The following is a 27758-nucleotide window of genomic DNA, read 5'->3' as shown; positions in this document are numbered from 1 at the left end:
ATAAAGAAAGGAAAAGAAAAGAAAAGAATAGAACTCGATAGATTGCAGGTTTATATACATATATATATGGTATATAGCAAACAGTGTTACTAAAATGATTACTCATCAGCATGAACTCGGAAAATATAAGAATTTTTTTCAACATTTTAATACTTATATACTATTATACATTTGTCTACGAATGTCAGTACTTTGGGTAGGGTACCTATTTGTATAAAAGGTAATAGTTTCAAAATGACCTAAGTTACTAAGTTTTTTTTTTGATATATTATTGGCTGGTTAGTGATAATCTGTATGGCCGTACATAGACTGCTATATCGCAATAGCTAAAAAGAATCAGTTTTTGCCGTTTTTGGGAATATCAGCTTTATAATATTTCAAAAATTATGAATCCTGATCACCTATGATTTTCAGAATACAGAAGAATTTTTATTCATCTTCTATAAATCTATATTCTATATACATACAGGTGATTTTCTAAACATGCTCATGTCTATTTTTCCCTTTAATAGTACATTTGTTCAAATTCTGCTTTGTATAATTTTTAAGTATACTTATAGACTTTGACTATACTTTCAAATTTCTGATATTTTTTTAACTACTTAAGGAGTATTTTGTGACAAACCTCTATTTTTCAAATGGTACCCTCTTTTTTACTGAAAATTATTTAGAGGATAATTTTTTTGAAAATGTTCATCTATATAAATAAAAATTCTAATGAGCAATTTCTGATGTTATTAAAATGTTTATATTAGGGATAATAATTATTAATAATGGTTTTAAAAATATAAAACTATGATATGTAATGTTAGATGTAGTATTTATTACCCTATTTATTACACATGGATCATTTTTACAAATTATTCATATTGATAAATCAATAGTAATTGCTAAATTGATGTTATTGGTTGCAGATTAAAATGGTAATAGTAGACATTAGTATCTTTTGTTTTGTTCATTTAAAGTGATGCCATTGGTTACGTAATACATTCCGTCATCACCTACCATTATTATATTAGTAGACATGAGCAACCATTTGAATAGGCATGGAGAATATTGGTTTTTTGTGAGCTGAATAAAAATACATGTATAATTTAAATACAACTTGGTAAAACTTTGATACTTTAGAATTAAATTATACATTTACGTATGAAACTTTCTGTAAATTAACTACCTATTACCTGATAATATACTACTCGCATAACCACAAGCTAGTCTAGATTAAAATATAATATGATTTACACTTAAAAAGACATTTATTCAATCACAATTTTTTTTCCTAGCAAGGCCAGAGGGGACAGACAGCTGGATTATTCTATATTATGTTATACATCTATTCGTGAAATAAACGGTGCTACTCAGGAAGAAGTGGCGATATCATAAGTACTTTAAACGTTTTTTACGTTTAACGAAAGTTTCTGAAACCTGTACAGCCCATTTTTCATTATTTATTACTAAATAATACCATTTTAGAACGTAAATGCACCAAATAAATAAATAAAGTAAGTGTATACAATAAGTGTATGTGTATATACTAGTATATATTATATTACATATTGAGTGCAGTATAGACTACATTAGTATATTATTATAACACGTTAATCGTTCAGTTTTCGAAGTTTTATAATTAATAATTATTTCAAACACGTGGACAGTTCTATAGACGAAGCCACTCTCCTCTCCCGTGTCAACTTTAGAGTGCCACAGCATTCTTTCTGCTTCTATAATCCTCTCCCAGTGCCGAATTGTTCCACAAATTACGGTTGTAACAACTCTATCCATCATATGATGCGCATGGCTAATGAACAACCAACTTTTCTATCGTTACCACTTTATTTTACTGTTATCTAATGTACTATATAATATACATGTTACTTGTAATTGGACTGTGCTCTTAATGTTAGAATAATTAAGTGGGAAATCGTTATTTATGATAGTAGAACGGAACGGAGGAGGACAAAATGTGACAATGTATTCTCCTATGATGATCCAGTTGTACACAAAACAACATAACATTTCACAACGGGCAATTGTAGGTACAATAATAAATATTTATCTATTATATCTGTCTTTAAAATAAAAAAGTAAGAAACTAAAACCTATTACCTATTTTGTTTATATTTCATGGTCATCAAATGGTAAGCCAAGGAGGAAATTATAAGTAAAAAAAAAAAAATGATTTACCTGTTTTAAGTGTTCTGGAATTTCCACAAAACTATCTGCTGACACAATATCTTTAGTGCCTAAATCAAATAAAACTACTTTGTATTGATTTTCATTCAACTTTTCTTCGATAGCACCCCTGTTAAATGAGTTATCAATAGATGATCTGATGCCAAAAACTTCACCTACAACTGGAATTCTGGTAATAGGTTGAGCTGTAAAAACAAGAAATGCTGTTCATGTATACCAAACTATTGATTTTTTTATTTTTAATACTTACAAGTCAAACAATAGACAGAAAAGTCTTTTAAAAACTTGTCGACTTCAGTTTTATTAAAAGGCACACTGATATAAATATCCTTTAAACTAATAAACGCATGAATAGTAATTATGCATTTGTTCGTCAATGGTGGAATCAGAGGGACAGTGATGTTGTTAGATATATACTTCATACCTTAAGTTCAAATTATATAAAAATTATAAACATTGTAATAATATTTTATTTAGTTTTAGATTTACCAGAAGTAAGTTGTAAAGAATTATTGATGATAGTACTGTCCGTTGTGGTGCTGTCCACATGCAATTCATTTAAATGATCTATCACATTTTGATTGTTGCTAATGACAGTGAACTTCACTTTAGTTAAATCTTCAAACTCCTTCATTAAACAATAATTCATTGAGCTCAAAGCAATACATATATAAATTCATTTATTTGAGGTGATAATTTAATACTGAGTACAGCTGCCACTAATGATTATTAATAGACACCAGTTATCAACAACAGTCGATAGGACATAAAGTTAAAAACATTATCAAATTATGTTTTTGTTGAAGGGGTCATAATATAAGAAGATACAAAAATAAATTTTGTACCAAATCCTTACCCATTGATAATAGAGGAATCAAGGAGAAATCACAAAGTTTACTAACTCTCACCTGAATGTTTAAATAATAAATAGAAAACAAAGTAAGTTTTTTACTTACTATTTTCAGTGATTCACAGAGTAACATCAGATTTTCTAAATAGTTATGGCCTTCTGAATTAAGATTTTCAAAACTTGCACCTTTGAGCCCAACTAGAGTAATAGTTGGAGTCACCTACAAATATTTGGTATAATAACATTAGTAAAAAAATACAACATATAATTAAATTAATATGGTGATTCAATTACTGAGCTTTCGGTAGATAAGATACTTAAAATGTAATTAAATTAATTTTTTTTTTTTTTTTAATTAATTTATTACATTTAATGTATTGATTAACTTAATTTAACACATCTTATTTGAAAAATTATTAAAATTATTAAAAATATTTTTGCATTATTATTAAACAAAATCTAAGAAAACAAATAACATTTTTACTATTTTTTATTAAATTTATGCTATACGACAACAGGTATTTTTTATTTAAGCTGAAAAATGATATGGAGTATTTCAATATATATGATTAGAGTTAGGGGACGGAGTGGTTGAGTCCATCTGTCTGGAAAGAGGCTGCCATCCTCCAACTGGGCATGGCAGAAACCTAAGGGTGCCCAATTAAAAACTCTGCCTAACACAAAACACACAAGTGTTAAAACCTATCGTTCCTCCTCCTACAGACCAACAAACCTACAAAACACCTAATGGCCATAGTAGCTGGGCTTATAAAAGAAAAAAAAAGAATAATGAAGTGGACTAAAAATTGTGCAGGGAAACCCTGTGCCACACCACTCTGCTAATCTTAAATTAGATCTTTTAATTTTAAAAACTGAATTGTCCAAAATTTAATTTTTATAAATCTTCAGTATGTACTCCAAAAATATTATGCTTTGAAATTAAAAAAATGAATGTTATTCCAATAAAAAAAAAATTTGAAATAGTGGCATTCGTGTAGCAGGTTATCTACTACCTCGTTTTGGGTGTATCAGGTGATTTATCGTATTATACTAGGTGTAGTTAGTGATCTACAATTATTATTACCTACTATTAGGTATATTATATTATATTATTCTAGGAGAGATATAAATTTGTTTTATGAAATAGTGAAATTAAATACTAAGTTTGAATTTGTATATTTTTGCATAATATTTCGTCATATTTTAAGAAATGCAATTTTTAGCATATTGGGCATATTATGTTTTACTTTAATTTTTATAAATGTAAAATTGTCAAGAAAAATCATAGTTGGGTGATCGTAGTTTGTTGTATCTAACACAACATATGTAAGTCTGTTTACGATAGTTTCGCGAAATGCAATGAACTAGGTACAAAAGAACTATTACATCGTCATCTGATTGAAGCATGATGGAGATCAGTTAATGTTCAAGATACTTTTTTAAAATTTTTAAATGATACTAAAAATGTTTACTGTAATTGAAATTTGTATTATATTTGGCAAATTATTTTTTCTTTTTTGATATTTGAAGAATATTTGTATGATAATATTATGACGTAGGTAGTCGAAATAAAAAATATTATGTTTTTATACAATTAAAAAAAAAATTTTTTAGTTTTTTACGTAGATCACTCGTCCTAAATTAGCAGATCACTCTACTGCAGTAGATCACCTGCTACACGAATGCCGAAATAGTTTATAAAAAAAGTAAGTTTTTGTTACAAATACACACCAGCATGTGTTGTCTCCGTCTTAAAAACGCGTAACATAACAAATTTAAGATCAGCAGTTCACGTTTTATGCGGTTAGTTAAAAAATTAGAATGAATTGACCTAATATGAAACTTGATGGTAAGAACTATATTTGGTTTTTGTTGAGAAGTTTTTTTTTTACGTTAATTCAGTTTTTAATTGAGGTTTGCTTTTATAAGAAATGTAAATTAAAAATATTCATAAATCACTTAAAAACTGAATTATCGTAAAAAAACTTCCAGCAAAACACAGATTAAGTTCTTACCATCAAGTTTTATAATAGGTCAAATCGCTCTAATTTTTTAACTAACGGCATAAAATGTGAACTGCTGAGCGTTACGCACTTGTAAGACGGAAACAACACATGTGGGTGTGGCGTCCTCATAATAGATTTCAAAACAACAAATGTTCTTTAAAATCAAAAATCACTCTATTTATTAAAAATGTAATTTCAAAACCTTAACTGAACATCAAATTAGTATTAAATACAAGACAATATGATTTAAATAATAGACTTTCTTGAGGTTAATATTATTTTAAACAAATGTGTCACTTAATCATAACTACTAATTTAACTTAATTTAACCTGTTGTAGTTGTATAGGTAGTGGAACAATATTGGCAACATTCACACTTTCTTCAAAACCAAAATCAATAAAAATTGTTTCATAAGTTTTTTCATCAATTTTTTCAATTATCTTTGCTCGATAAAAACGTCCGTCAACTGAACTTTGAGCGCCTACGATTTCATTTAATTCTGGAGATTTACTTTCGGAAGTATTTCCTATAGTTAAAGATAACATTAAATTAAGCAACAAAATGATTTCTTAAGGTAAAGTACTGACCCAAAATACAACAATTATTGACACTTTCAATAAGATTTTGAAATTCGACATTAACATCTTCAAGTTTGCGGACATAAATATTATACAAATCAATATATGATGTAATAAAGACAATGTCCCCATTGTTCAGTTTATTTGTTTTGTCACACAACTCAGGATCTTTAACAATAACTTCAGATGCTTTAGGTATGTCTGGTAACTCCGTAAATTCTACTTCAAAAAAAAAATTTTACTTAAATTGTCATAGGTGATTAAATACTATGTACAAATAGGGCATACGTAACCACAATAATTAAAACATTTGACAATACGAAAATTAAAATAGAAAATGATCATAATATTTATTTAGTTACTGAATTGTATTATTTACTCTATATTATATCATAAACAAAATTAAAATATAGGTATAACCTGTTACATATTTTAATTTTTTAATTTTGTAAATACCTGTTTGATCTTTATACAAAGACATCAATATTACATAAATAATTAACAATTAATGCGTATAACTATACTATACTATAACTATACTCAGTTCAAATTAAAAAACATATTCAGTGGCACCAATTTTAGTATGGCCGCAGTCAGTCAACACCAGTTTGTCAATCTTATGGAGTTAACTACCATGTAGTATTGCATATGGCCTAGCACATAGTTGGCAACTGACTATGTTTCTTAAGATAATGTCATACTCTCTATGTCTTGTATCTTACAAATGCTTAACATAGTAAATTTTACACTCGGCAGATCGCGTTTAGCTCAGTTTAAAAATTAGAGTGTATTGACCTCTTATGAAAATCAAAGTTAAGATTATTATCTAGGGCATCTCATGGGCTTTTTCTCATATTTTAATTTCAAAGTAAAACTATGAGTATTAAATAGATGTACAAGCAATTTACACTTTAAAATACTCATAAATTGCTTCAAAATTAAAATATAAGAAAAAGCCCACAATATCAAGTCGATACATTTTAATTTTTTAAACGGAGCTAAACATGATCTGCCCATGTGAAATTTGGTATGTTAAGCACTTGTAAGACAACACATGCGGGTATAACATCCTCTTAACCTCAACAGAGTATAGAAAGCAAGAATATTTTAGAATTTACAAATCATATTTTTTATATTAATTATTATAGAATGTATTAAATAAACGAAAATTATTATAATTATACCTTTTACATGTTCATCTTCAACAACATTTTTAGGTATACTAATGTTTTCATCCTTTAGAAGTTGATTTAAACTCTCGGCAACATTCTCATTATTTTTAATTACTACTAGTGTAACATCTTTAATAGGAAAATTATCATCAAAATCCTAGACAAAATTGAATATTAAAAAAATTTTGCAATACATAATAAAATATTATTATTACATCTATACCTTTAGTAGAATATTCAAACAAAACTTACTATTGACAATGGCTCATACGTTGATAACAAGTTTGTAATATAGTTTGATGCTTCAATGGTTAATGAATGAGACTTAATGCCTTTAAGATTTATTTCCATAATAGTTGAAGGAACCTAACAAATGATACATAGAATAATGTTAGCTTATAATTAACTTTAATGGTTAATGTATGCATTACCATAAAATCTGTGGGAATTTCAAATGTTTTTGACAAGTGTACATTATCTTTATCGCCAAAGTCAATAAACTGTATTGAATAAGTAACATCGTCAATTTTTTTTAAAACTTTTCCCCTATAAAAACTACCATCTAATGTAGACTGAGCTCCAACAATTTGACCAATTATCAAAGGTCTATTAATTGGTTCAGCTAAAAGAAATATTCAATAACAAAGTAAATTTATTGTTCATAAATACTAATTCATAATTTAATTGTAAATTCATATTTACCTGATGAACAGAATTCATTAATTTTGTCCAATAAATTATGAAATTCGTCATTGTAATCTTCCCACTTTCTTATATACATTTCATCCATACTGACAAAAGCCGTCAAATAAACTACACTGCCCGGTTTCAAGGTAATAACATTACATTCTACTAAAGATTGATCTAAAATTAATGTAATATAATAATAGCTAAATCCTTTAATGATTTAATTTAAACCTGATTTGAACTCTTCATCAATTTCAATCAAATCATTTATATTTATTTCCTTGACATTTTCAAACATTAATTCCTTTAGACGATTATTAATATTTTCATTATCTTCAGTTTTCAGTATTACTTCATTTGTATTGTCTATCGTGTCCTATTTTTTTAATTTACTAGTTAAGACAACTATGGTACAATAATTATTAACTCAAAAACAACTTACTATTATCAAGACGCCATCAGAGATAAAAGTGATATATTCACGAGCTGCTTCATTTAACACAAGAGATGAAACGTTTTTCAGTTTAATCAAAATTGTGGTAGGAATCACCTAAAAAAATAATGAGGCAACACAAACATGTAATGATATTACTTTTCTGGTGTTATGATTCTCTTTAAAAATCCATAGGTTGAAATAAACCGTACAAAATATGTATACTTTAGAACAATTTATATTTTGAAAAGTTTTTCAGTATATTTCTCCATTTCAAGAATCTTACAAATTAAAATTCAATAATTTAAGTCATGATTTTGTTTTATTTTATACAATATTAGAATATCAAATTGCATTCAAACCAACCTAATCAAAATGTTGAGACTAAAAAATTTATTTCGCATTAATTATAGATTGTGAGCGATGAATGCATTGATTATACAATGATGAACGTTTTTTTTTTTTTTGCTTTTGTGTACATGATAAGTAGTAGAAGTAATGCTTCGATTTTCAACTTTGGTATCTTTTCTAGTAAGTAAGCAAATCTATAATCTATGACATGAAACATGCGACAATAAACTATATAGATTGAGAACCCATGGCATCAGTTGGGGTAGGCAGTGCAGGAGGCGGTGCTCAGAAGACATCGAGGACGTCAAAATCTAAATTCCTCTAATTCTTTTATAAGTATCATCCGAAAAAAACTTGAAAATTAAATAAAAGATTTCTCGAGAGTTTGACTACCATTCCCCAAAATAGAACTATATCAAAGGTCAAATTAAATTTTTATGAGCATTTAAGTTCAAATTTTTAAATGATAGAATTTTTATAATATTTAATGCTGTTTAAAATTCTTTTAGTTTTTCTTTTTCTATAAATGTCAATACAACTTTATTTATTGAGTCAAAAAGCTTGAAAATTGAATACAAAGTTTCTTGTCTTCACACATTGTTACAATAGCAATAAAAAAAATATTAAAAATACATAGACAAAATTTATTTTATAAGCATTAAAATTATGAAAAAAATTGAAAAAATTGAAAATTATTTATGAAAAAAAACTTCCAAATACAAATTGAAATTGTCCAATGCCCATAAATAGCTCAAAAATAGTCATATTTTGAAAATTATATGGTTAAATGGTTCGTCATATATATAAGGTTGCTATTGGTTACAGAAATTTAATTCCAAAAACAAAATAGTTAAGCCAACTGTTACTGTGAAATATTTTTGTACATAATAGAGGTTGGCAGATTGCCCATTTCTTTTAAATTATTTGACAAATATACCAATAGTGCCGTATTTCATATTTATTTATTTTTTAATGAACAAAATTGAGTAATAGTATTTAATAAAAATATAGTCCATAAAATATTATTGTTCAATAACATCCCTAATCTCAATCTTTAAAAGTGAACTTGAGCACCTTTTTTAAATATAAATTGTTTTATTTTTAGATTATATTTTACATACCTGTTTAAATTCAGTGGAAAGATTAACAATATCAGATAAACTAACATTCTCCTCAATCCCAAAATCAATAAATTGTACATCATAACTATTATCATTTACTTTTTTTACAACTTTTCCTCTGTAGAAAGATCCATCTATTGATTTAGCTCCAATCAAGTCGTTTAATTTTGGTAATTTCCCAATAGGGGTTTCTAACAAAGTTTGAAAACCCATTAAACTTTGGACAAATATCATCAAATTTTATGAATAGTAAAATGAAAACAATAACTACCAGCCGAACAATATGAATTCACATTTTCTAGGAAATTAGTTAGCTCGTCAGTATCATCTTCAACTTTACGAACAAAGCAATTATGTACATTTATGAATGTTAAAATGTAAACTGAATCTCCTTTTTTTAATCCTGGTGCAGTTCCATTACTACATGTATTTTTTTCAACATTATCTAAAACATAATAGATAATATTTCTGAATTATTTTTTTAATATAGATGTGCACATACATGGTAGCCATGAAACATTGTGTACTAATATTTTACTTAAAACGTCACTTTCCAGATATATTTTGTCTCTGTCTCACAAGCGTGTTACATACCAAATAATCTACAGAACTTATAGGACATACTGTGTATTACAACTTTAAATATAAACAATATTATATAGCCTAGGTACCTTGTTCAAGTTGATTTTTTAACTCTATTGTTGATGTACTGTTATCATTATTCAGTAATTCATTTAATCGTTTATTCACATTTTCATTACCATTCACTGTTGTTAAAGAAACTTCTTTAAGGGGTTGTACTGGAGAAAATTCCTAAATTAAAATATAAAATGAAAGCTTGAAAAAGAAATAATTTTTATACACAATTTGCCATTAGATAGAAGAACAAATTGTAGACATTGTGAACTATGACAAATAACGATATTCATCAAAACATTTTAAATAATGATTTAAACTAGTCAAAAAAAATATGTTAGTTGTCACACAAAAGAGTAACCCCAGGCAAGCTTCTGCACACCATGGTAATAGGTGAGAAAAACACTCATCAAATAAAGCACTTTTGACACACTTTAAACAAATTTCATATCCACTTTGCATTTTAGTAAGATTAACATGAAAAAGATATTTCTTAACCACAGTGTTGACAACAAAAGCTGACAAAAGCTGTTGACAAAAACCACCAATTTACCAAGGGATGTAGTCTGACTGGACCAGATAGAAATCAGTCGCCAACCTGGTGTTACTCTTATATGAGATGGAGTACATATTATAATTAACCACTATTTTTTTTCTCTGCCTGTTTTACATATAATATTGTGGGTATGGTATTTCGTACTTTCACAGCTAGATTTTTTTCTTTTTTATAAAGATTAACTTGATATTATATTTTTATTTATTTAATTTTAAACCATTAATAACTTATCAAAAATACTATCTTTACCAGCTATGCTTCCATTGTACAGGAAATGTGATTCTTCAAAAAATTCATCACAGATCCATTTGTTTTAAGCATAACCAGATTCGTGATAGTGGAATTACGGAATACCTTTGTAACTATACTACACAGGAGACGGACAGAGAAAATAAATGTTAGTGTGCAACACAATTCAAGTTATAATGTTTGCTCAAGAGCTATGGAATTGCTGTTGTCATAATTATTCTCAGGATAAAACTAGCTCAAGTAAGTAAAAACAATAAATAAATTTAATATTTCAATTCATTTTAACAAAATATAAATTTCAATACTTACGATTATCATTGGTTCACAAGTGGACAATAAATTAGAAACATAGTTTAAAGCATCTACATTCAGTGGAATATCATTTACTCCTTTCAAAGTTATTTTAATCACATTTGATGGAGTCTATAAATAGAAAAAATTTAGATATATGAACAATTTATCTAAAATAAAAAATGAATATATTACCATAAAATGCTTGGGGATTTCAAATATTTTTGATAGAGGTACATTATCCTTATCACCAAAATCAATAAATTGCAATGAATAAGTGATGTCGTCAATTTGTTTTAAAACTTTACCCCTGTAAAAATTATCATCTATTGTAGACTGAGCTCCAACAATTTCTCCAATGATCAGTGGCCTATTAATTGGTACCGCTAAAACAAATAATTAACCATTAATTGAATTTGTTTCTAGATCAATGAATTTAGTTTGTAATTTGTATATAAATCATAAAAATATAGTTAACATTTACCTGATGAACAGAATTCATTAACCATATCCAAGAATTGTTCATGGTTGTCATCATGATCTTCTAACTTTCTAATGTATATTTCTTTCAGATCCACAACACCAGTCATGTAAACTATACTGCCAGATGGCAAGAAACATTCTAATTGTTCTGACATAGCTAGAGAATCTAAATTTAAATTTAAAAAACTTTACTTGATTAATATTACCAGGAAAAAACAAAAAATAATAAACCTGATTTCACCCCGGAGTCAACTTTCACAGGAATAACTGTATTGGACTGTAAATCAAATAATTTGTTGGAATCGTGTACACAATTGTTTAAGCTTGTATAATCATTGTCATTTGATGGATTTTCCACAAATGTCTAGTTAAAAACAAAGAAATAACATTTATTAACAAAACATAATTACAATTTCATAAACCTAATGTAGTAGCAATTATAAGAACATTTATGATTCTCAAGAACAAATAATGGTTATTAATGAACTGTACATATTATTTAGTTGAGTTCATAATCAATTTAAAAAAAATACATCCATTTTGGTTCAGTAATAAAGTAAAACTAAGTTTTTGATAAAAATAATAATGACTTTGAATAAAAACAATTTTATGAAATGAATAATCACTCCAACACAAGTTAAAATAGTAACTAACCACAGTAAAAACCTATGTTTAACATTGTAAGACATAATTTAACATACATTTTTGAGCAACAATTGTACATGTTATTATTACTTAAGATTATATTTACCACAAATTTCATATTTTCTGTTCCAAGTGAATCTAATAAAACTATCAAAAGTACAGTAAAACCTTATTATAACAGAACTGCTCGGTGCCAACTTATTTTTCCACTTTAAGTAGATTTCTTACATAGAGACATATAAAATATAATTATAAGGGACTGTTATTTTCTTTTGTAAGATTTCTGTCTTATAGGGAAGTTTTACTGTATTTACATTGAAGAAATTTCATATTATCTACAATAGACTTGTAATAACTATTATAATAATTGATAGTATGATATGTACATATAAACACATAATATATGAATTGATAAACAATGTCAAAACTATTTTGTTATAAATTCATTTAAGTATATTATGACTGACATGATCATGTTATGTTATCTTGATATTTAATAAATAAATAAATAGTTCCAATAATAATATATCATAACGAATAAAATACTTCAAATTAAATTTGTCTTACTAGAAGTTCTTTAATATGTTCATTTACATCTTCATTGTTTTTAATAATAGTTAAAGTTACAGAATCCAAACCAAAAGGATCATGGTCAGGGTATTCCTAAAATATGATAAAAATTAATTATTTAATATTAAAATACAATCAATGAAAAATAAAAAATAGAAACACAATTTAAAAAAATACAATATTAAATGTCGAAGAAACTCTAATAATAACAACATTTTAATTTTACAATCTCCTACCAATTTATTAATATTTTGGTATAACTCACTATCTCAGGGTTCTACCCTAAGCAAATTTCAAAAGAATACTATTTAGTACAATATGGATGTACTATTTATCTTAATTTATTTTAATTAAATCGACATGATGATTTCTTACCAATACCATGGTTGTAGAATTTTCAAATAATTGTTCAACATACAAAGACGTTTCATGTGTCCAAGGCTTTAAAGTTATATCTTTTAAACCAACTAAACATACAGTTGGTGGAATCTAGGATACATAAAAAAAGATCATATACAGTAGGTATACATATTATAATAGACCTATAAAATTCTACCATTTAAAATTATATATTAATCAATAAGTTTATAGATCTATACCTTTTTTAATGTGTCTGGTAAATCGACTATACAATCAATTGAAGCAGATATCACACAACCATTGTCTATTAAATATAAAGAAAACCATGAATTTTCTAATATGTCAATGACTTTCCCTCTGTAAAATTTATCTGTGCATTTTACAGCAACGATATCACCTATAGTGGGGTTTCTTAAAATATTTGAAGCTGAAAAAATAAAACTAACACTAAGCACCATATTTACCAAATATTTTATCTTAACTGAAATTACCATTTTCACAATGTGTCTGCAATTGCTTACAAACATTAACAAAATGATCAACACTTCTCACAAATATATGCCTCCAATCATAAATTTCTACTTTCGCTATGACGACAGAACTACCATTTTTAAACATAAGTGAATTATAATTTGAGTCTTCGACATTCATACATTTCTGTAGATCCCAATTTTTTATGATGAACTCAATAGATGTAGTTTTAAAAAAAAGTTTCATGGTTTTATACATTTCATTGTTTGGTTTAATTTTAAATGGTTCGAATTTTGCACAATAATCTTTGAAATTCTGAAATTATGATAAAAATAATAATTAAAATGTAGTAGAGCAGTTTTAAGGTTGGAATATTATTACTGCACCAACATTCTTTTAATGATGTAAATAATTTTAATTCAACACTTAAAGGAATAAACATTAAGTACATTGTGTTAGGTGCTATAGATCCAATAAACTTATATATTTTCAATTGTAATCAATATGGTTTTAGGAAAGGACTCAACAATCATGCTATTTTTAATGTAACTAGATGTATATACATGAAAATATTAATTTTTAAAATTAGGTATAAGAAATATTTATTGACATGAAAAAAGGGTTTGATTCTATTAATAAAAATATTATGATTAAAAAACTTGAATATTATGGTATTTGAGGAGTAGGTAGTACTAGGTACCGTTAGATTTATTTCAATTATATTTTTTCAATGGATCACAAGTAGTTAGAAAAGATTATATTTTTAGTAAAGGAGAAAAACTACTTTTAGTGTTCAACAAGGGACTGTTTTAGGCCAGTGTTTTATTTTTGATTTATATCAATGGATTGTTAAATGTAAATTTTGGTAAGGTAATTTGCCTTGCTGATGATACAGTTAATTCTACTTTGTCATTTTTCTTTTTAATGACAATTCCATGGATAAACTTTAAGTTAAAGCCAAATCTGGTTTAGCATTAGTTCATAAATGATCATACAATAACTCTCTAGGACTAAACTTTGATAAGTCTTATTATTTACATTTTATTAAAATTGAATATTGATATGTCCAGGTATAAAATAGTTCTGTACAATAATACAATACCTACCTATTCAAAATAATATTGGAGGATAGGTTTTAAAAAAACTTAATTCTGCAATATACTTAAGTTTTTTTATTAATGATAGTTAAAAATGGAATATTCATATTGATCATATCGACAATATTGTAAGAACATTTTTTTGTATTTTTAGTCTACTCAGAAATATTTTGTCACCAAACTTAAAAGTTATAACTTTCATAAATTTGGTTCAAATCATTTTAGTTATGGGCTACCTTTTTTGGGAATGTGCATAATATAATATTCAAATTAATAAATCTAAGATAACAATTAACTTTTAAAATGTATAATTTTTACGACAAGGCAATACCCCAGTAATTATATTTTTAATGATTATTGTCTGCTTAATTTGGATACCTTGTATAACTAACAATGAGGACTTAATTTAGTTCTCACTACATACTCTGCTACTAGATATAAGAGTTGAAGTTGGGGTTTAATCCTAAAAGTCAGAACCAATTTAATAAGTTTTATCCCCTCTTCACTATTAGTTTTTAGCAAAATTTGTGTTTGGTTAAAAATTAATTTATCTATTTTTGGTAATAACTATATTAATTTTGTAGGCCACATTTAACATTGACAGTAAGATAGTAAAATGTATGGATTTTGTCATGTAATAATATTATAATTAGGCATATATGATTTATACATTATTTGAAAAATATAGTAAATTTAGTTTTATTGCATATATTGTATGTATAATTATTTTTTATTTAATTTTTGTTCTATCTTAAACCCACCTCATACCACAACCATAGGCTGCTTTAGTGGATTACTGTAAACTAACCTTGCAATATTAAATTGTATCAAACATATTATTGTTGTTGATAAATAAATATTTTTATGATTATTATTTTATTAAGTTAAAAAGACAAACCAGTGAAGCACTGACTAATTAGTATCAACTACATATTTTTTCAACTTTTTTTAAGTATCTAATTAAAACTTATTTGTAAATAGTTTTTCAAATAAGAAAATATCCATAGTACATTTGTTAGCAGATATTAATAAATTTTGACGTATTTGTAAATGTATATGCACTTGTATGTTAAGATATTAGTATTGTCTACCAATGTCTTTATATCTATGCTAATGCTTAAGATATTAGAATTGTGTTTCATTAAAAAATATTTAGTTGGTTGAAAATTAATAATTCATCATACAATTACATATAAAAAACTAGATTGGTTAATGATTTTGAATTTACCTCCATTAAATGTTTTAATTTTCCATAAGGACAAATACACTTAACCTCAGCTTCAAATGTAATAACTGGTATATGTTTGTACTTTTCTGGAATATCTTTAAGTTTTTTTGTTTTAGTCAACTCACCAGTTTCACAAAATACAACATTAGCCTGGTGATGCAAAATAGATACAACATAGCACCGCATCCATGTTTTATTTTGTGGATGAAGACAAGCCAGTAATGAACCAGGTTGTATATTAGACCTTAATTTACATTTTAAAAAATTAATACAAATGTGTAAATCTGTATAAAATATGAAAAATAGCAAAATAGTAAAAACATTCATTTAATTTATAAAAATAATAGAAAGGTAGAACTTTTTTTTAGAATTTCTTTTGACAGTTATAAAATATATCATTATAGTAAACAACTAATTCAAAAAGTTAAGGAAATAATAAAATAATAATCAAACAAACAATATTTTTAACTTACAAAGGTATGACTGGTTCATTCAGTAAAGCCAAATTAATATCATCATTATTAATAGATTCACATTCTTGCAACAATAGGTGAAAAATAAACGTATTGTATTTGTTTCTTACAATATGTTTAATTTTTCCAGTTATTCCAATGTCCAAATAGTTTAAGGTATCATTAAGTAATGGAAATGGTGATCTAAAAATAATCAAGTGGTCACCTAGTGTTGTGTTATTAAAATATATATAGTACTATTGGTTTTAAATTGTACTATACACAAATTAAAAATAAAAATTATTACCAGTATATAATTAACAGTACCTGTTTACCTAATTATTTAATTTTAAAATAAATAATAACTATTTGTACCTACCTATCCGATTCCATATTATACTTCTGGAATCAAACACTCAATTAATACTCAAAATAAGTGTACTGCAAACAAAAAAAGATTTACTTAATTACCAAATATTTTTTAACCACCAAATTTCTACAAAATATAATACTTATGGGGGATTAAAATTTATCTTAGCAATTTATAAAACATAAAACAATTATTAAATAGTTACTACATATTTAGTAAATATTAACACATAATTACACTATTTTTAGTTAATACATTAATATAAATAAAAAAAACATATAATAATAGACATCAATACTCGTAATTTTATCACAATATGTATAGGTAATTAATAATTTAACTTCTAAGACTCACCTTTAAATAGTTATAAATTTCATAATTTCTAGGACTGCTCCTTTTTGGTAAGGCACTACACCAGCATGGTTATAGTCTAATTTCAGTTATGTGAAATTACAGAGGTATAGTATTTTGAAGAAAGTCCCCAATTTATGACATTGTTCTTATTACACTTGTATTATATTATATTACATGATTATATTAATTAATACTTGCAAAACGGTTTAACTCAACAACACATACAAATAGCAATCATTAACTGGTAGCTCCAACAATAAAATTTCACTAAAATTTAAAGAATGTACCAATGGGTATGCAAATTATTCATTTTTAAGGGCATATTTCAACAAAATAAAAGAATAAAAGCTTATTTTGTTTAAAGTTTTTAAAGATCATATATTATTTCAATTCTAGGTACTAAGCTACTATACTATACTACAATAGAGATATTGAGATTTGAAAATGGACTTCCTAAAAGTGTATAAATACCCAAAAACATAAAAATATCAAGATTACATATACCAATGAATATTTAATTTTCAATAGATGTTAGTTGATTGAATTTGGTTTAACATAATATATATATATAAATATAATATAGTCATATAACATATATTTAAGTCTTATGTCTTAGTCTTACACATAATTTAACTATTTATGTTACCAATCCTACTCTTAAGGTTTAACTAAACCTCCATGATTCAATATTACCTATTGAATGTTTTTGAATGAACATTGGTAAAATCTAATCAATGCTAGATAACAAATAAAAGATTGTCATATTTTTTTTAAATATAAAAATTAATTTAAAGTATACTTAGTCTATAACATAGAAATTATTAAAATATCGATGAAACTAACCCAAACTTGTTTATAAATAAATATTTGTATATATTTAATAAAAATGTCTAGGTTTATTGTAACTGAAAAAAGCATAAATACCTAATAAATAATTTCTATTCAAAGTCATTTTATTTTATATCAATAGCTATCAATAAAACTAAAACCCTACTTACTAGTTTGGATATACAAAATTAACTGTTTATGCAATAGTTAAAGTCATACCTAAATTAATTATTATTTATTATTTTCATTAACAAATGATTAGGTATGTAAATAAAATATTATGTTTACTCACATAATATAATGTGTTTACCTAAATAGCATTAACTTCTAATATAGGTAGGGAAGTAATGAAAAAATGTAAAATGGCTCCTAAAAATTAGATAGCAACAATTTATGACTAGATAATTAATTTTATATTTTTACACTTTTAAAAGTAATCAACATAGAATACAATTTGAGTAAAGTGAAGTAAAAAATAAAATTTGTAAAAATATTTGCAAAAAAGAACAGTAAGCATAGGTTGGAATTAGCAATTGCTAATAATGTATACGTCAATGCATACAGTAAAATGTAAAATTGTACTATTTAATAGTGCTTGGGTACAAAGTTTTAGAATTGTTGGGACATCCCAAATGCTATACAATATTTCCATTGAAGAAGTGACTGGCTAGCAACATATGATAGTATATAGTAGTATACCTTAAGGCTTAAGTTATGAAAAAACCGGATTGCAAAAAATAAATCCTTGGAAAAAAACCCCCGGCAAACAACCCTGGAAAAAAATCCCCAACCCTAGAAAAAAAAATTCCTAGGCTTCAATATTACTCAAGAACAAGGCCGTATTTGGGGGGGTCAACACCCCCCCCCCCCTGAAATGTTTTCGTGTCACATTATGTGGTAGTAAAATAACTATATATTAATATATTAAGAACTAAAATAAAAATCATTGTACCTAATACTAAGTGGACTAAACTGACATCAATGATACTTGGTGGGTTGAAAACCACGACGGAATTCAAAGATCATAATAAAATTAGAATACATTTTAGCTTTTAACCCCCCTCCCTCCGAAATTAATTTCTAGTTATGGCCTTGCTCAAAAAAACATGTAAATTATTAAACAAATATGTTTTTAGATGCTAATTGGTGTTATTACTAATCAAATACCTTTTACTAAATATTTAATTACAAATATATACTTTATACTAATAATATTGTGTTTTATAATACTGTGATATTATGTATAATTCTGTAAAATTAAATAACTGAAATAATTTTTTTTCTTACGATAGACTATTTTCTATAACATTTTGGAAGTATTAATATATTATATACGATATAAGAATTAAGAACTTAAAATGTTACCTATTGTAGTGTATGGTATAGTACTGTAGTGTGTAGGTAACTATTGTTTGATAATTTATTTTATTTTATAATATTTTAAATAATTCATCTATATAAAATAAAACTTGTAAAAACGCTCCCTAAAAAATATTTTATTCACATTATAATCAAAATATTACAAGAAACGTAGGTAATATTTTAAATGTTCAAACATTAGGTAGCAATAGAAATTGGACATTTTCTCCATTTTAAGGATATATTACTAGGTACATTATAAGTATATATTTGTAATTAAATATTAATAATGTTGGTAATTACATTAATTAGAGTTTAAAAAAATATTTGGTCAATAATTTGCATGTGTTAGTGAGTAATATTGTAGTCTGTGGAATTTTATTACGATTACCGAAAATACCTCTTTGAAGGATGACTTTTAATAGCGGGCAATTCAACTTTTTTTTGAACAAAACCTACCACACATTTGTTTATGTATTTTCAAAACTTTTTAACTTTTAACCATAATTTTTCTATCCGCACCCTTACACAATTTAACCAAAAAGTAATCAACAATTAGAATTTTTGAAAATTCTACAGAATACCTAGAACAAAATTTTGTTTTCATATCTTTCATAATTTCCGAGTGATACCGTTGCTCATCATAACACGACTTTCGTGATTGTAATTATTGTCCATTGACATTGGACAATAATGGACAATGAGCTTAGATGATGCTAATTTTTGCAAACTTTTTTCCTCATTTCAATTTAATAAATATGATTTGTACATTTCTGGTTTGATTGTGTATTAATTGATCAGCATAGCACAATAAAATAGCTTTGAAAACAAAAATATTGTGATTGAAAGTTAAAAAGTTTTGAAAACACATCAGCAGATTTGAGGTATTTTCAGTTTTGATTTTAAAAAAAAGTCGAATTGCCCATAATTAAACAATTTAAAAAGTTAGAACCACAGTTTAAGGGGATTTTTTTCACAACTCAAGGTATGCTATCATGACGCCGATCTTTAACTTTTTCACGGGACACATTGTAAAATATTAAACAGTTAGAAGCCTAGCAAATAATAGCTTCTTTAACAAAAATATAAATATTAACAGGATATTGAATAAAAAAACTACAGGAAATCTCGTAACTGAACACAGAGTTAGGTAATAATAAATAAACAAATACTTACTTGAAAGAAACAACCCCAACAGGATATAGTATTCGAGATACGAATACAATCACACAGGTAATACCTTGAGTACCTATTCAAACAATCACAACACACTTCGTACCGATCAAATATCTGAGAAAATATTTGCGATTTGTGAATGTTAGGCTAATTAACTCGGCAAATACCTGTATATTTGTAGTGGTAAATTAACAACAAACAAGAGTAAAAGTCACGCTAAAATCTGAAAACACGGCAGTCCGGCAGTTATCCACAAAAAGTATGTTCAAAAATAGATAATTTTGGGTTATGGTCGAATATTAATTTTAAGAAACGAACTATAACCTACAAATTGCGAAAACAGACGCCCTATGCGATAACTAAATTTAAAATCAATGTTATTTAGAAATTATTTAATTTGTTTTTGACCATGCGAATACAATGAGACAACAATTTAAAAAGTCTACACCACTGATGGACGATTTGCTTTTTTTTACCAACATTTTTAATTATATTCTTCATGTTAATAATTCAAAAATTTATATTTTTTTCATTGTTTTGGATAAACTGTCATTTGCCATCGTCATCGTCATTCGCGATTCGCCAATACAATATTTATTGTGTTCAAATTCTATTTATACCATTAAATACACTGATAGCTGCAGCTTGCAGCTGATGGAGAATCATGGCCAACTATACATAATATACAGAATAGATATCACAGACTTCTATATTTAATATTATAATACTAAAGAATTTGTTCCTGCTCAATATTACACAATGAATTATTTAAAGTGTATTCATAATTTTTCCATCATTATGGTTGTCTCTAGTTCGGCCTTCGGCCTATGGTTGTTCTAATAGATATAAAAAGGACCAATCATTAAGTTTTTTCAAGAGAGTATTTTATTAACTTTTTAAAATATCAAGATTTTGTGCTTATTAAGAGTATGTGTTTTATAAATTGTGTTGTTAACACAAGTTTTATTTACAGTTTTCCCTTAAAGAACAGTATTTTACTAAAACAATGGGTAAATGCTTTAATAAGAAAGAACTTCAAGCCTACAGAGTGGAGTAGAATTTATAGTGAACATTTTACCAAAGAAGATTCTGAACATCATTATTAAAAGTTGATTCTGTGCCTTCTATTTTTAAAGGCTTTCCATCTTATTTACAACCAAAACCCATAAAAACTAGAAAACTACCTTCACACAAGAAATCAGTTGCTTAATAATGAAAGTATTTGTATATGATTAGTATTATTTTGATAGACTTAACTGAATTCCAATTTTTATTTAGGTACCTATGGGTACTTTCTTATAAGATATAATTTTAAAATGAATTTTATCGATTGTAGTAGGTAGGTACTAATTGTAAAATAAATTACTTAAATCACAATAATATCATAAAATATACAGTGAAACCTCCACTAACGGACACCTCCCAATAGCGGACGTTTTTTGGGGAACGGGGACATTTTCACTACTTTTCAATAGGAAAACCTCCGAATAGCGGACTCTCCGAATAACGGACATTATTTTATTAGGGAATTTTTAAAATAATGGTAAATCCCTAATCATTATTTGAAAATATAATCTGTAATATGCCTATCTGTATTACGTTTTAAAAGTCAAAGAAAAGTACTACTTTTTGTCGACAATGCAGCTCCTCATCCCCATCTTAAACTGAAAAATGTCGAGCTAGTCTTTTTTCCCCCAAATATGACGTCTCACTGCCAACCTTTGGACCAGGGCATAATCCAACAATTTAAAAGACAAAGCTCACCGATTTTTTCAAACAAAAATAATTTAAAAATATGTTAAAATATGTATTTTGTATAATTTTAATTTTAATTGTAATAATATACTATAAATAATAATACGTAATTTGTAAAAATATAAAAATGTAATGATAAATATTAAATAATAATTTTTGATTTTGATTGTAAAAATATACTTTAAATAATAATTTTTGATTTTGATTGTAAAAATATACTTTAAATAATAATTTTTGATTTTGATTGTAAAAATATACTTTAAATAATAATATGTAATTCGTAAAAATATAAAAATGTAATAACTTACAATAAATAATAAGTAAAAACATTACATATATGTATATTTACATACATAGTACATTATTATACAAATAAATTTCAAAAATGTATCCCCTCTGAATAACGGACACCTCCGAATAACGGACAAAATGTTGGTGACCAAGAGTGTCCGCTATTCAGAGGTTTCACTGTATTTAGTATTATATTGGCTGACATTCTAGATTCAGGATTGTTTTTTTCATATACAATGATTTTATATCATTGACTTCAAATTTAACAAGTTACAATTGGTTCAAAATAATAAATTCTTGACTAAACAAAAAAAAATAAGAAAAATTTTATCGGGAGCAAAATTTGATTCTTCTAAAATAGGTAGAATTAGTTAGAAAAAGTAGAGTAAAAATAATTGTATTTATTATTAATGTCCTACATGTTTATGTTACCAAGAGCTGATATTTGCATTTTAGATGGCAAGTTTTTTACCACATCAATCGACAACTATTATTCTACTATGGGATTTATAGTAAAAATTAAAAACTAGTATAACATAATCAAATGTACATAGTAATGACTAATGAGTACTAATGACTCTAAAAGTAGTATGTAGCGTTGCTGAATACTTTTCTCCTTTATACTACATAATATTATATTTAACAACTTATGTTGTGAATTGTCAATGATAACTTTAAAAATATATTCTTTATTTATAACTAACAATGAAAAAAAAATAAAATTGGTAATGATAAATTAAGTAGTTTATATATTTGTATACAAATTAAATGCATTTTATTATAACATGAACAAAATATATGAACATTTTTTCACTTAAAAACAACTACTTAACAATCCAACTGGCTAATGCAGTTTTTATTCCATCTTCAAAATTAGTATGTGTTCCAATTCCTAATTGATTAATGCGTGAAACATCTAATAAAGTATTAAATGGACGTTTCACTCCACCTTGTCCATTTACTGGTACTACTTGCTTCATACTAATGTTAAAAATCTTAGCCATTTTACCCACCATATCATACTTTGTATACATCTCTTTTCCACACCATTGATAAATACCACTGATGTCATTACTCTGAAAAATCATAATTTTACAATAAGTAAACATATTCTGATAAAGAGAATTTAACTTACAGATGCAATTTTTTTTGCCAGTAAATTAAACACAATGTGTGCTATATCATGAACACTTGATGGATTTCGAAGTTCATAGTTAGAGACCTTAAATACTTCATTATTGTTTTGACACTTTTTCAATCCCATGAACAAATAAGTAATTGCACTTTCTTCTAAACTTTCAACAGGTCCATATAGTACTGGAATACGGAGAATGATATTATCTGTAAATAATTTTTTTTAATAACTAGTTTGATTTCCAAATAAAAATATTAATACCCTACATAAGCAGTGTTTGGCATTATCTAGATACTTTTTTCTTATATTTTATCTCATCTAGATAATTTAAAAAAAATTAATTTATCATATCTATTTTGATTAAAAAAATTCTTATAAGACCATCTGTTACAGAGCTGAACAAGCTTGATTATTAAAATAATAAAAATAATAACATGAAATTAAAATAATGAAAAGACTTCTTTGAAGAGAGATACTTCGTCATGAAATATTAGTTATAATAATAATTATTATTATTATAATAGTTATATGATATGTATAACTATAGTGATCTACATATTATTGTATATAGATAAAGTCATAAAGATAATGCTTTACTATATTCTCTATATTCATACAAATATAATCATTATTATTTATTTCTGACAGAATGTAACTTTGTGGCTTCAATAATAATACTGAAGAAAGTTATAACTTTTTTAAAAGCATCATGCATCATCTCGATTATCAGATATTGATATCGACATAACAATTAATGTTTAAGCGCTACAAGCTATTCTAAAAGACTCAAAAACTCTAAATTATTAAATCAATACCACATGTTGAAACAAATTTTTTTCTAAGACACAATATTAATCTACCTTCCTCAGCCCCAGTTCAGAGATTGTTTGGTGCAGCCAGTCAAATTCTTACGCCTTGTAGAAATGTTTTACACGGCAATCCATTTGAAAAATTATTATGCTCCAGTTTGACAAAGTAATAATAAAATATTATTGAATATTTACCGAGATATTTACTTATAAAGTATTGTATTATATTTATATAATAAAGTATTATTACTTCAATGTGTATTCTTTTAAATTTAATAATTATCCAATGTACATATCATAATGTAAGTGTATTATAATTACAATATATAATTACTTTATAATACACTTCAATAATATTGTATGAATAATGTAGCAAAATATAAATGAATACACCATTTAAATTGTAATACATCATTATAAATTGTGTATAATAAGCTACCTATACTTATTTTATAAAGTATTAAGTATTATCTAAATAATTTTGTTTAAATTTATTTATCCATTTAGTCCATTTAGATAATTATATTGAAATGTATACCTATATTAACTTTTTTAGATAACTATTTAATTATCCCATGCCCAACACTATGAATAAGTCATACTTCGATTAGCAGCCAGAACTGCTTTTTCACCAAGCAACTTCAACCTTCCATATTCATTTATGGGCGAAGGTTCGTCAGTTTCTTTGTAAGGACTTTCATCTCCATTAAACACATAATCTGTACTGATATACAACAATGGCACATTGAGTTGATCTAAGAGAAAAAATAAATTATTTATCACAAATGAAATTTAATTTTTATACAATTATTGTTTACAGGTGAATGCAATTTGTCATATTGTATAATGGTGCCTTTAATATTAATGTTGGGGAGTTAATGATTTGCATAATTTTATTTACATATCTTTTAGAGGTTGTTTAATTGATGGTTGTTTATAATTTATATATCAGTTATAACTAGATGTAAAGTAGAACATTTACTTGCTACATCAGCTAAATGAGCTGATACTCCAACATTCAGATCATAAGCAGCCTGAGGATCACTTTCTACTTTATCTGGAAACCGTTCAGCAGCACAGTGAACAATAACATCAGGACAAACCGTATTAAGGAGATTAGTAACTGCGTCTTTATCGAGCAGGTTCAATTTTGTCAACCCCGGACTCGTCCTGGAAATATGTCAAATTCTAATCACTCATTCGACTGTCATGTCACACGTATATTATACTTGCCTTTTGAACGAGATCCCGCACACAGTCCAATCCGGTTCATTCAGAAAACGTTCGTATATAGACCTGCCCAACAGGCCCGACGCACCGGTTAAAAAGAGTTTCATCGTCAATGAAGCGTTTGAAGTCTTAAAACAGACTTGTGGAAATGCGGAGATCACTCGAAAAAAAACAAAACACGTACTTTTCGATACTGATTACAATATAATACAATACATGTTTAGGTATAATGGTATTATTGACGTCCAACTTCGTGCCAGTCTTCGAGTGTTTGATGGCGGGGTTCCGGGTGACGGGGAGTGTGTGGGAAGGCGGAGAAACATGTAAACGCTAATATTTTTGTTCGACATTGACCAGCGAGTGGCGACCGTGGACGTCGTCATAGGTCAATATTTATAATTATTAATTTACTATCGTATATATAAGACGTTAGACGTGAGGCCAATTTAAAGTATAATATTATTATTAATACATTATGACCACCACTCACTAGATGAATGTACCAGGGTCCCACGACTTCGCTTGTGTTTTCGATTTTTTAATCTATTCTGTATGTATTTCTGTAAGGCAAAAATCTAGGTGAATTGATAAGGTGTAAAGTGTTAATCTCTAATAACGTTTTCCATCTCACTGCACCGGTGTATGTTAGTAGGTTCCAACCGGAGTACCTATAAGTGCGCACCAAGTACGAAGTAATCCATCCTTTTCATGTTTCATCTCACTGCACTACACCAGTTTCTTCCACTCGGTGCAAAGATAATCGCACGTGCGTTATCATTATCCTGATACCACAGACATCTAGATTCCATTCAAAATTTTCTTGAAAATTATTTTTTCATTATTAAATTAAAACATTAACATTATAAACATTTGCAGGTAAAAATATTTCTGTTTTCATTTAATTGAAACGTCCAAGCAAATACTCTTTATAGATATAATTGTTTGTCTAAATGTATTACCTATAAAAACAATCTTGACAGGCAGAGGCGGATTTCCCATTAGGCATTGTAGGCAGCTGCCTAGGGCGGCAAAATTTGGGGGGCGGCAAATTTTGTAGTGTTTTATTAAAAAACATCAAACATATAGTACATCGTATATGATATTCAGTATACCAATCTATTTTGGTTCATTATAATTTATAGTCATTACCTATAAATATTATAGTAAACAATTATATAGAAAACAGTTTTTGATAATACTATATATTTTAACACGTTGGTATAGTCCACCCAGAGCCCGCATGGGTCATAAAAATATATAAAGCAACAATGGTTTTATTATTCTTATCGGGGATCGACGTCGCGCGTCGTCGTAATTTCGATAAAAATAAATACTCACACTGCCACACTATATTACTAATTCGACATATGACAATCATATGAACTCAGAACTGTAACGAATAATGATAATAATAATCAAAAATTTGGTTATTAAATTATTATATTATTTCGCAATCTGTGTTTGAAACATTGAGTCGCGTGTCGTAAATAACTTCAGGCGAAAAAAATAGTCTAAAAATTAAAATGGATGTCCACTACTATTGTCTATATATTAAATATTTAGAGTAGGTATTTTGGAGGGGTATTGTAACTTTTTCACCTATTATAGGAGCGGCAAATTTTTGGTGCCTATAGCCGTAAAAAAGATAAATCCGCCTCTGTATGACAGGTCTATGATGTATGAATATAAAAAATATTATTATTGGAACAGCATAGTACGTAGACATTTTTGGAAAAATCAGAACTAAAAATTATCTTACTCAGATTTTTAGGAAGGATTGATTTAATTTTAATTATGATTGTGTGTACAAAATAATAAATATTAAATCATCTCAATTCTCAATTAGCTCAAGAAAATCTCACTAAGTGCGATTATTGTACATTTACTTTGAAACTATTTGTCGTCGGCTTAATATTGTATGTTAAAAAAAGAATTAAATATATCAAAAGCATTAGGTGTATGTCGTTCTGTTGTACAGTAAGTAACAAGTGGGTCACTGTAATAGATGGTGACATGGTGTT

At 26.6% G+C, this 27758-nt stretch overlaps 2 protein-coding genes across 9 annotated transcripts in view; both read right to left on the bottom strand.

Annotated features, from left to right (window-relative positions):
• LOC111027893 overlaps positions 1-20816 on the bottom strand; it is a 34308-nt gene extending 13492 nt beyond the window's left edge. Inside the window, exons 1-28 of one of the 8 annotated variants that reach the window (XM_022306380.1) lie at positions 20518-20816; positions 17155-17421; positions 16810-16871; positions 16452-16634; positions 15979-16222; positions 13674-13968; positions 13422-13609; positions 13198-13311; positions 12820-12915; positions 11839-11971; positions 11609-11773; positions 11320-11510; positions 11143-11256; positions 10064-10205; positions 9664-9837; positions 9393-9583; positions 7930-8037; positions 7719-7863; positions 7503-7649; positions 7232-7422; positions 7053-7166; positions 6813-6957; positions 5638-5850; positions 5380-5576; positions 3150-3263; positions 2683-2821; positions 2444-2617; positions 2185-2378 (exon numbers count right to left, since the gene is read on the bottom strand). In XM_022306380.1, coding sequence (XP_022162072.1) covers positions 2185-2378; positions 2444-2617; positions 2683-2821; positions 3150-3263; positions 5380-5576; positions 5638-5850; positions 6813-6957; positions 7053-7166; positions 7232-7422; positions 7503-7649; positions 7719-7863; positions 7930-8037; positions 9393-9583; positions 9664-9837; positions 10064-10205; positions 11143-11256; positions 11320-11510; positions 11609-11773; positions 11839-11971; positions 12820-12915; positions 13198-13311; positions 13422-13609; positions 13674-13968; positions 15979-16222; positions 16452-16634; positions 16810-16823 — 4125 coding nt within the window. In that variant the 5' untranslated portion in view covers positions 16824-16871; positions 17155-17421; positions 20518-20816. Of the gene's footprint in view, positions 1-2184; positions 2379-2443; positions 2618-2682; positions 2822-3149; positions 3264-5379; positions 5577-5637; positions 5851-6812; positions 6958-7052; positions 7167-7231; positions 7423-7502; positions 7665-7718; positions 7864-7929; positions 8038-9392; positions 9584-9663; positions 9838-10063; positions 10206-11142; positions 11257-11319; positions 11511-11608; positions 11774-11838; positions 11972-12358; positions 12545-12819; positions 12916-13197; positions 13312-13421; positions 13610-13673; positions 13969-15978; positions 16223-16451; positions 16635-16809; positions 16872-17154; positions 17422-20517 lie in introns of those variants that run through there. The other 7 variants (XM_022306376.1, XM_022306378.1, XM_022306379.1 and 4 more) reach the window with 7 other exon arrangements.
• Positions 20817-23292: 2476 nt separating this feature from the next.
• LOC111027903 (methionine adenosyltransferase 2 subunit beta-like) lies at positions 23293-26476 on the bottom strand. Its single transcript, XM_022306402.1, has 5 exons — positions 25741-26476; positions 25490-25677; positions 25110-25262; positions 23699-23904; positions 23293-23639 (listed from the first exon to the last, which is right to left on the bottom strand). The coding sequence occupies exons 1-5, from the start codon at positions 25842-25844 to the stop codon at positions 23388-23390; spliced, it is 903 nt and encodes a 300-aa protein (XP_022162094.1). The 5' UTR covers positions 25845-26476; the 3' UTR covers positions 23293-23387.
• Between the last annotated feature and the right edge of the window lie 1282 nt (positions 26477-27758).

The sequence above is a fragment of the Myzus persicae genome, unplaced genomic scaffold (genome assembly GCF_001856785.1).
Source record: "Myzus persicae strain clone G006 unplaced genomic scaffold, MPER_G0061.0, whole genome shotgun sequence".
In the NCBI taxonomy this organism is placed as follows: Eukaryota; Metazoa; Arthropoda; class Insecta; order Hemiptera; family Aphididae; genus Myzus; species Myzus persicae.
Note: the sequence above shows the minus strand (reverse complement) of the source record. Positions and strands in the feature narration are given on the sequence as shown.